The sequence below is a fragment of the Nansenia antarctica genome (assembly GCF_963989245.1).
Source record: "Nansenia antarctica genome assembly, chromosome: 9".
Classification (NCBI taxonomy): domain Eukaryota; kingdom Metazoa; phylum Chordata; class Actinopteri; order Argentiniformes; family Microstomatidae; genus Nansenia; species Nansenia antarctica.
Window position 1 is genome coordinate 16,948,136 of NC_137679.1, and position 10,845 is coordinate 16,958,980.

Here is a 10,845-nt window from a genome sequence, read left to right on the forward strand (position 1 = left end):
CTCTCTGGTGTGGTCATCTCTGGAGCGCACCGGTGTAGGTACCATATTGTCCCACCCTGCCATATTTTCCCACTTTTCCGGTTCCTACACCGGCAGAAATCTTGAGTAGGGTCCATCTGCGCGCAACAAATCCAACACCCGGAAATGTGTTATGCAAATATGCAGGCGCGGTATGATGACGTATGGTACATCACATTTCCGGGTGATGGATTTGATGCGCGCAGCGCAGATGGATACACTAGGAGTAAACCATGAATCGCCTTACTACGGCCTTACTACGGTGAAAACTACGGAAAAAAACTAATATGTAGAGTACAGTCCTATCAATTGTTCGAAAAGGAGTAGGAAGAAGCCTGTCCTACCCCTGTTTATACTTAACAATTATGCTTACATTATATAATCCAATTAATTAATACATATATTTCAGTATCATCCGTTCTAATACTTTTTCATTAAAAATAATTTAAACCTTTTTTTAAATAGAGCAATAGAGCAATATTTCTGCTTTCCTTCATATTTTCTTCATATTTTTGACATTAGGAACAAGTTATTAGTGTGATCACGATATCCGACCTCATGTACAATCTGTACTGCAGTAAAAATGTGGAACGCCCTTCCTATAATCTTAAAGGAGTGCAAAACACTGCCCACCTTCAAAACCACTCTCAAAAAACATTTACAGGAGGCTGCAATCCGTAACTGGACCCTCTAAATCAAAAATCAGATTAAAAGACCCGAACTACCCACTGTACATACTTTGTGTTTTGTCCCCCGCCCCCACCTGTGGTGTATGTCCCCACCTGCCCTACCCGCTGTACATACCTGATGTTTTGTTGTATTGTTCTTCCCATGATGGATGTATTTTTATCTTGTAGATAGTAATAGTTATTTGTCTGTATTATCTTGTAGATAGTACTAGTTTGTTTTGTCGGTCTTACATGTAACGATGAATTGAGAATCAAGGACCCCAATTGAAATAAGCCAGTGGCTTTCTTGGGTTTTTATCCTGTTAGTTGACCTTGTATGTAATATGTACTTTCATGTACCTACTTCTGCAAATCTTCTAATAAAGTTTTCAATCAATCAATCAAAATCCTCATAGCTTTTTTCTGTAGTGTAATCAATGGGTTTAAAGTGCTTTTATATTCATTTCCCCATATCTCCACACAGTAACTCAAATAGGGTAAGACAAGACAACAATATAGAGTATACAACATCCTCTGTTCCAGAATATGTTTTGCCCTGCACAATACTGCAATACTCCTTGATACTTTGGATCTAACGTATCTTATATGAGATTTCCAACAGAATTTACTGGGCTTAAAGTGCAGACTCTCAGCTTTAGGTTAAGGGTATTCACATCCAAATTGAAGGAAGGGTTTATGAATTATAGCTCTTATGTATAATAACCAAAAGTAATTAGACAATTGACTCAAAAGCTGTTTCATGGGCCAGTGTGGGCTATTTATTCCTTCATTATTTCTTTATCAATTAAGCAGGTAAAAGGTCTGAGTTGATTCCAAGTGTGGCATTTGCATTTGGAGGCTGTTGCTGTATACGCACAACATGCAGTCAACAGAGCTCTCAATGCAACTGAAACAGGCCATCCTTAGGCTGTAAAATGCACTTCAATTACATCTGGATTGTTTCATTTCAAATCCTTTGTGGTGGCATACAGAGACAAAATTATGGAAATTGTGTCACTGTCCAAATACTTCCAGACCTAACTGTATATAAATAAAAGAATGTCAATGACCCCAGGTGAGGGACTTTATTAGGTCAAACAGGTTTGAGGGGTCAGGCAAAGGACTTGGTGGAGTCAGGCAAGGGTCAGGCGATCATCGTTGTAATCCATGGAGCAGGGCAGGAACCGTGGTGCAAGGTGCTGGGCTGGAGGTGTCCATGGTGCTGAGTGCACACTGATGAGCTAAATAAAACATTCTATTTCTGATGTCAACAGCACTAGGGCTCCTTCACAAAACCCTTACTGGAATCTTCATACACTCTGTGAATTAGTCTTTACTTTCTGATGAGTCAACAGCAATAACCCCATCCAGTGCGACATGTAGATAGCATATATTTAGAATATGTAAAATGCAAACACCAGAAATGCAAGAAAGTTTATGAGGTATACCAAATGGAATTAATAACAAGTGTTACAACCCTTCTGTCTAGAGTAAAATAAGGGCCTAACAGGGTAGAGTGCAGAATGTACAGGTGTGTTGCAACACAAATGCCCAAAAAAAGTGTACAAGGGATCAAATCAATTCAAGCTTTATTTGTATAGCGCATCTCACAAGATACGACTCAATGCGCTTCAATCAAGACATCATTGCTGATTGCACTTTAGCACAAGTGCTCTTTCAACATTGTCTCTATGGTCTTTCAGCTTCCTTTTCTTCTCACATTTTCGACCATATAATGGTGAGACAGCTGCTTCTCACTGTTGAGACAAAATGTTATAAAGAAGTGATTAATAATTAATTTAAGAAACTCACATTCATCAGTGGTTGCAAACTGTCATGGAATTTGTATTAGCACTCTCCTCATGTTTCCAAAATGCATTGCAAATGCAATGCACTAACAAGTCATTGGTCACTCTTCGTTGGTGTTGAACTTGTTGAGCCCTTTCCTAAAATAATAATACAGTGCTTAACCATGTTACAATGAAAAGGTGCAGTTAAGTACTGAATGAGTCACTCACTTTCTTTCCTTGATCATTCTACCTCAAGTGTCCTGATATAAAGTGTGGTTTCACTTTCCAGGCTTCTGACATCTTTGTCCCTGGTAACAGGATACACACATAAGCATGACTATGTGTACAGCTGTGAATGGTGGATAGTATGTTTGTATGCAATAAACTTCATTCACACTAACCAATTCTTTAGGAGGAAAGCTGTAAGGCCTCTTGAAGTACGTGTGGTCCTCGTCAGTGTCCAGTGGCATCTGTACAGAGTCCACCATTATTGCCAGTATGTTTTACATGAAAGGGTTAACTACTTCAAAAAGAGATCCAGGCTGGATTCAGAATGACACAGTACCACTAAACATATTGCATGTGCCATAAAGTTGCATGGAGTATGTGTTTTAGGAGCAGTAGCCCATTCAGAAACAGGCACACGGTCATAGATACTTAGTGAGAGATGCACTGACCATGGTGTTGCTTGCATGACTCCTTTTAACACTTGAATAGGTCCTGAATACAGGTGGGACACTGTCGTGAAGGGTCGCTCTGCCTTCCTCACTAAAGTGAGCAAACTTCCTTCCATATCTGAAATTAACACACATTATCTTCACCGGAAGGTTGAATTGTAGGGCCAGGTGTAACCCCAAAGTCCTCTTGATAATAAATGTACAAATACAATTATTATTTTTGTAGCACTGCAGCATACCCTTCCAGCCCAAGGTTTTCCACCAGGACAATACACCACCACCTTCTCAGGAGAGACATGTCATCCTAAAGAAAGAGCAGTTACTCAATTTGCATTCAAAGTCTTATAGCATATTGATATAATGGGTTCTTGTTTTCTTAATACTTACAATGCTGAAGTCAAAGGTAGCCTCCATGGCGAAATACCAGGCATACTGTAATGAGAAAAGACACAAAGACAAGATTACCATGTGACAGCTTATAACTCAGTGAGAAGGTAGTCACACACATCCAATGAAATGTACATGGCTGATAACTCCATAGGAAAGTGATATGAGAGGTCTGCACACATGAATGTTCCTTAATACCTTTTATTGCACACCTTTTTATTTGCAAATGCACAAACAGAATGTTGGTCAGGTCTAAGTGGTGGTCAGTCATTGTTACATACATTTACACATTTTTTTGATGGTTTTAAGGAACAATCAAGTGTGCCATATCACTTGGTGGCATTACCATAACTCACCATTATCATGAAGACACCACAGTCATTGCCACTGGTCTGCCTCGGAAGCCCCTGTACGAAGAAAAGTTAGTTAGAGAATAGTAGGTAGTTATGACTATAGCTATAATATGATAGTAACATTCAAACAATACCTCCAAATCCAGACCAGTCTTCTCTGTCCAGGATCCCGCAACAATTTTCTCAGCAACACCCCTTATATTTATAAATTTATAAATTTATAAAAAGCATTTATAAAAAGCATATCCTAAAAGAAATAAAGAAAGTGATTTAGAAGATAGGCCTACTAGAAACATACCAATAAGTTGTATTTTTGTAAATACATAATTTGAAAAAAGGTGTTTGTGAGAACAATACATAATCATGTCACTAACAAATAATAGACCCCTGGTCTGAGGTAGATTACTCTTCCTGCTACGACTGGTGAATTGATGATTCACTTGCTTAGTCAAATGTATTGATTAAAAGTCGCTTTGGTAACAGGCGTCTGCTAAATGCCCAAACTTTTATTAAATAAAAATTCGATAACATAGGGTCCATGCCTATAACTTGAACTTTTGCATTTGAATTCATAATTAAACCCACATTAGGTAATTAATTCAGCGTTGCTAACAGGTCAGAACCGTAATATAAATCTAATGTGGAATGTGAAAGCTCACACAAACATCAAATGAGCCCACAATGTCTGATCTAAAACTAATTTACACCAAGGATGTGCTGGGGCACAGAAATAACACATTAACACCATTTAAAATTCAAATGATGACATGATAATATATAGGTGGACTTACCTCCATATTTCACAGCAGAACTATGGTGGAACTGCATATGAGATAGAAGAGCAGGGTACTTCCCTGCCTTGTGACAACATGGACACTGGAATGTGTCCAAGTCCAATCTCTTAAGCGCAGGATATTGTCCATCTGGAAACATCATGTTGGTCTATGGAAGAATAAAATATAATTAGGTGAATGTATCGAATGTGACTCCAAATAACTTTCATTTCCTTTAAATTGAATATTTCATTCCTTTAATTCATCTTGCTTGAAAATATGTGACCTGAGCTCAAAATATTATATGTGCAACCTACATACAACAGTGAACACACTACCAAAGTTCGAAAATAGCATATAGTTCATCTTTAACTTAGTGTTAGTTGTAATAATTACCACGTGAAAGTCATTCCCTTCCCCCCACCTGAGCGCGGCGTTTTTTAGCCCTGCCGGCTGTACATGTTTATCTTTGTTTTGTCACTATTTGCACTTCTGGTTATATGCATAACTGCATTTTGTTGTTGGTACTTGTACTCAGCAATGACAATAAAGTTGAATCTAATCTCATATCTGATAACGCTAAACCACATAGAATTACCCAATTAGATGAACAAAACTACAGCCAAATGCGTAACACATGCAACAACCTAAATAATAAATACATATATGAAAACTATAACATGTTCATTAATAATATTTCGAAATTCAATTCTCACCTGAGCTGCATTTGCCATTGTACTTGTAATTCTTCTTCTTCGTCGTCTGTATTGTATTGTAGCGAACGGAGATTGGTAGTCCTCTGTATCGAATTGTAGCGAACTATCAGATCCTTCAAAATCTCGCGGATTCTCGCGGTTTCTTTTACCGACGCGCTTACGATGACGTGGCCCAACACATTTCCGGGTGATGGATTTGTTGCGCGCAGATGGATACTATAGGAAATCTTGTCTTCCTACGAGGGTTTTTTCGTCTCTGCAAACCCTCAGGGGGCTGGTCCAGGAAGGACAGTGCTCACTAGCGCCACCTATGAGCCGTGGGTGAAAGAGCGGCATGATGATGGATGGTGGCAATGCTGCAGACGGAACGGAGGGTCCTCTCATACTGTCTTTAGAGACCCCTACTCTATCAACACACACACACACGGAGAGGGTTTACATTCAGGATGATATGTGTGAGTGTTGCAGTCACTACAATACATGTCACATGGGTGTTACGTCTCTGAAAGTCTCAAGAATAGAATACACACTGAAGAGTGAGTTTGGGGGGGGGGGGGGGGTCGCCACCTTACACAGGCGACCCAAGGTCAGGGGTGAGACGCCATAGCCACAAGTGTTTATAAATCACAGACTGAGATGTTCCACTGATCTGACTAATCTGTTACAACAAGCATCACTCCCTGAATGCTTCCAGGACATACAATGCAACAAAATGTTTTAATACAGAGCTAATACCAACACCATTTTGTTGTTACTTTTTCTCCTTTCCTCTGGAATGCAGGGCTTAAAGTGGGAAAAAATCCTGTGCCTGAAACTTTTTCTTGGGGAGGGGGGTCACAGTTTGAGATATTGGGAGAGCGGGTACAGAAGACAGCTTCTTGTCTCAATGTTTAAATGCATTAATACTATGTTATAGTCAATACAAAATATATGTCTCAATGTTAAAATGCATTAATACTTTAAATGAATGTGCAACAATACTATGTGCAATATGACAACCCTTGTGTACATAAGGTTCAGATATAGGAAAAGTTAGGATATTTATAGCATAGCATAGAGTACAGCACAGTGTTTTATTGTATAGTATAGTAGTATAGTAGATAGTGTACATAGCCTTTATTTATGTAAACCAGCTCTTTTCCCTTTTTTATTTTACCCTTGGCCCTCGTGTTTTTAGTATTTTTCCAAGCACCAGGGGAGCCCCCCCTCCTAAATGTCGTTGTATGGTACCTGTACTGTATTACAGTTTTTCTCAATTGCTAAAACACATTTCACAAAACTTTCCTCCATTTTCCCAAAACTCTAAACACAACACACTTTTCTAAAGCTACATAAGCAAAACCACACCTTCTCTCTTCAAAACTGAAACTCAAACCCTACCCCTAATCCTAACCCTAACCTTACTGTAACCCTATAGCACCTAACCCTAACCCTAGTTTTCCCACATGTATGATAGTCATGCATAAAAATAAATCTGTGCTCCCTGTCTAACGTTATATCTAACATTACAGATTTTACATTACAGTAAGGCTGATTTTGCATGATAGTCATGCATTTTTAGATATCTATTTCCCCCCTTTAAATGGCATATGATGTCCGAAATTTTACTAAAGTTCAGCCGCGAAGTTGTTGCACTGTTGTCCTATCGAGTTTTACGTAAATAAAGGTTTGAAAAATGTTACCGTATTCCCACATGTACCGTAACATGTACAATACTGTACTGTATCACAACTCAATGCAAACACTACAGAGGATCCATTACACACAATACTCACGGAAAACAATGTTCAGGGTGTGATGTTTTTTTATTTATGGAACTATACCACACACACACACACCACAATAATTTGCAACAAGTGTCTTAAATTTTGAGTCGTTATGTTTAATGAATGAAGCCAGGTGTGTTCATTGTGTTAAAATGTTGCTGACTGTGGCAAGCATTTTGCATCACATGAGCTTTAATTTGAGAATTTGACATTTTGAGCAGAGTTTTTTGCAACTTGTGTTTTAGCAAGACAAAATGTGTTTAGATTGATGAGAAAAGGAGGATTGTTTGGTGAATTGTGTCTTCATGTGAAATGTGTTTATGGTTTTGGCAAATGGGAGCTAGTTTTATTAAATGTGTTTAGAGAACTGGTCATTTGGTTTAGAGAATTGGCTTTTGTGTTTTAGCAATTGGGAAAAACTGTAATGACAATAAAGACCATTCATTCATAATACTGTTTTATACTTAATAAAAAATAATAATAAAGTGATGTCTTTAAAAGGCCAAACTGATTGCATCACTTATTAAGCCACTATCACTATAACAATACAGAATAACATATATACATGTCTTTAAAAGAACAAACTGATTACTTATTAAGCCACTATCACTTATACCACCACGTCCCATAAGGCTTCCCGTCACTACTCAGGGTTTTTCCTGGCTCAAAATGAGGCGGAGGTGGTACCAGTGGTGTTTGACATCGGGGGGGACCCATGAAGCAGGGCTGTCTGGGGGTCCTTAAACGAGCATCAAACACTTAATTTCTTGCATTCTGGTGAATTGATATGCACCAATTTGTGCCCTTTCGCCATCAATTTATGGTGGAAATGTCATTATATATGTAAAGGAAAAAACAATATTCAGGCACCAGATGGCCATTCAAAATATAATGTAATATAATGCAATATAAGGCTCTCAGGCATTCTGTACTTTCAAATATGTATTCTCCTTGAGCAGTCAACATCAACTATCAGCTGTTTCGCTAGCAAACACGAAAGCTAAGTTATTTGTGAAACAGCGCCCCCGCCACCACGTTAAAGTACTCCGCACTGTGCCGGAGTACTTTAAGCCCTGGGAATGTGAGCCAGGGCACGGTTTTGAGGGTTTGCCTAAGAGCACCGAGCTGCTTACATTACATTGTTTATGTATATTCGCCAGTTGTAGTAATGGGAATAAATTGGACAACATATAGATCAGTCACACTGAGACAAAGACACACTTGCGTGATCGCGTTTTATTTCTTTCATCTTAGAAATAAGATGATCATTGTGCTGATGCATGCAATACAAACAGAAGCACCACAGAACAAACCCAGTCAGGCAGAGTCCAGACCCAAAGTGCTTTTCATAGTTTTACACCCCTCCCGACCCCCGGTTCAGAGGGACTGAATCAGACATCTTTATCGTAGCTCTGTTAAATCATAATGCATTTAATTCAGTAGTATTACCAGCCTCTCATCCCCTCTGCTTGTGCAGTCTGAGGCTACATCAGGACATGCGGTATTGCTTCTTCACTCCAATCCTCCATCAGAAGACAGGTTGCCAGCACCCCCTAGTTCAGTCATTAAGAGTAAGGATTTCTAACATTCATAACACTAGAGCCTTTTCTCCATGCTTAGAAATACGACTCCTCGCTCCCTCTTCTCTGTCCTCCGCTTGTTTTGTCCCAAAAAATAAATAAAAAAACATTGGAGGAGATTATGGAAAGGGGAGGAAACTAGATCTTCTCCTCCAATGCGTTTTTTCAGTAGGATGTGAGTGGAGGACGGAAAAAAGAGGACACAAGGAGTCGTGTTCCTAACAATTGTGAAAAGGCTGCCAACACCGGCAGGGCGATAACGGGTGAGCTCTTGGGCTCCGCTAAAGTTTCTGTAGGTTCCCTGGTGTAGTGTCACAGAGCAGACACAGCAGACGCAGACAGCAGACGCATGGCTTCTCCACTTCCTTTTCTAGGGGTGATTAACACGACGGGGACGAGGGGCGTTCTGGAAGGGAACAGGCTAGTCCTCGATGGATCGGATGTATCTCTCGTAGGTCGCCTCGTCCATCAAAGCGTCCAGCTCTGCCGGGTTGCCGATGGTCATCTTCATCAGCCAGCCTGTCGTAAGGAGGCAAGAAAATAGGGGGGTGAGTGGTCAGGGGTTAATCACAGGCTTTATCAAAGTACTCAAATAACATTCTTCCTTCCTTCATTGCTTACCTGTAGCAGGATAAGGAATAAGGAATGTAAAACAGCAGCAAAGTCAGGCTGAATGACTAAACTCAATGCTTCCAGGCCCAGGAGTTGAGAGGGCTGACAAGAGCAGTGTCTATCTGTACTCTGTGTGTGTGTGTGTGTGTGTGTGTGTGTGCTCACCATCTTTGTAGCAGGACTTGTTGACGAGGCCTGGCTTATCGGCCAGTAATGCGTTGACCTCTGTCACCTCCCCGGTCAGAGGGGAGTAGAGCTCGCTAGCTGCCTTCACACTCTCCAACGCGCCAAACTCATCTAGGACAGCAGAGTAGAGACATTAGGTTACACTCACAAAAACACCAAAGACTGATCCCTGCAATTCTAGTATTGTGTTGTTCTAATTCATATTATATATAAAAGTTAATATTGAAACTCTTCTTACCTGTCTGGGCCAGCTGTGTGCCCACCTCTGGTAGTCCGCAGTACACCACGTCACCTAAAGCCTCCTGCAGCAGGGATAGGGGCCAGACAAAAACAACAACAACCTAGTTAGCATGTTGAGAAGGGAAATACAACTGGAACACACAGGCCCCTATGGACAAGGCTTTGAACAGCAGTCAGGCTCACTGACAGTGACACTGTGAACATGTATTGAGGAAGGCTGTGTGCACCCACCTGTGCAAAGTTGCTGATGCCGACTGTCCCCACACCTCCATCTACTCGAATCCATTCGTGCTTGTCTGTGAATTTGAGTGCTGTGGAATAACATCGTGGAGAGTGTAATGAGTTATTTAGTAAATGCTACGGGGCAGATGGCAGGTTTCATGGGCTAAAGAGCTGACCTATCCAGCAGGGGTATAGAGGGGGCGGTACTGCACTACAGCGATAGAACGAACAGGCTGCCCTTTACTTTGGCTAGCTACATACGCTAGCTACTTGTATGAGGTGCACAAAGCAAATTACCTGACGATAGTCGACTGGCACTAGCCAGAGTCCGTTGGAAGTATATCCTCGATACCAGCCGAGGGGAAGGTAGCTGTGCCGAGCGAGAAAGCCTAGGAAGGGCAGAGTTAAAGTTGCAGGACATGCAGCGTAACATCACACACGCCGCCATTTTCGTCGCGTCTGTGGGACCGCAACGTCGCGGTTTTTAGGTGTCATCACGTCAAAATGTCAACATGTGATCCAAGTAAATAGCAACAAATGAAACTCGAAAAAAAGACTCAATTGTAGGGCCTACATAGAATGTTGTATTACTGTTTTCTATTTTTGTGAATTTAGTTAATTGGGCAATTGACATTATACGGTTTTAAGTCAAACTTGAAAGAGGGATTTACATCGATTTGAACGTTAACACTGATGGGTAGGCTATGTTGTTCACATAGTTAACATTAGATTAAGCTTTTATTATTTTTTGTTTTAAAACAGGATTCCTTTGTTAAGTCCCTTGAAATTATTATACATAATAATATAATATAATAATATATAAATAAATAACAACAACATAATAATAATAATAATAA

General features: G+C 40.1%; 1 protein-coding gene and 1 long non-coding RNA gene across 3 annotated transcripts; both read right to left on the reverse strand.

Moving 5' to 3' along the window:
- Positions 1 to 2,290: 2,290 nt before the first annotated feature.
- LOC308165739 lies at positions 2,291 to 5,421 on the reverse strand. 2 transcript variants are annotated; one of them, XR_013937675.1, is made up of 10 exons: positions 5,383 to 5,421; positions 4,685 to 4,835; positions 4,028 to 4,140; positions 3,897 to 3,947; positions 3,541 to 3,585; positions 3,393 to 3,457; positions 3,154 to 3,271; positions 2,878 to 2,946; positions 2,705 to 2,784; positions 2,291 to 2,443 (listed from the first exon to the last, which is right to left on the reverse strand). It is a non-coding gene; the product is annotated as an uncharacterized lncRNA (long non-coding RNA). The 2 variants fall into 2 exon arrangements; XR_013937676.1 differs by lacking the exon at positions 2,705 to 2,784 and having other exon boundaries at positions 2,294 to 2,443.
- A 2,951-nt stretch (positions 5,422 to 8,372) lies between these two features.
- On the reverse strand, positions 8,373 to 10,438 carry LOC308164999 (glycine cleavage system H protein, mitochondrial-like). The gene is made up of 5 exons (XM_080539088.1): positions 10,286 to 10,438; positions 9,998 to 10,077; positions 9,765 to 9,828; positions 9,506 to 9,637; positions 8,373 to 9,247 (listed from the first exon to the last, which is right to left on the reverse strand). The coding sequence occupies exons 1-5, from the start codon at positions 10,434 to 10,436 to the stop codon at positions 9,150 to 9,152; spliced, it is 525 nt and encodes a 174-aa protein (XP_080395214.1). The 5' UTR covers positions 10,437 to 10,438; the 3' UTR covers positions 8,373 to 9,149.
- Positions 10,439 to 10,845: the final 407 nt, after the last annotated feature.

What these genes read in the sequence shown, in the direction of transcription:
- LOC308164999 (XM_080539088.1), bottom strand. Translation starts at nt 10,436, where the DNA reads ATGGCGGCGTGTGTGATGTTACGCTGCATGTCCTGCAACTTTAACTCT. An exon ending in GCATCAGCAACTTTGCACAG is followed by an intron (nt 9,829 to 9,997) that starts GTGGGTGCACAC and finishes TCCCTGCTGCAG; the next exon opens with GAGGCTTTAGGTGACGTGGT. An exon ending in CAAGTCCTGCTACAAAGATG is followed by an intron (nt 9,248 to 9,505) that starts GTGAGCACACAC and finishes TCCTTACGACAG; the next exon opens with GCTGGCTGATGAAGATGACC.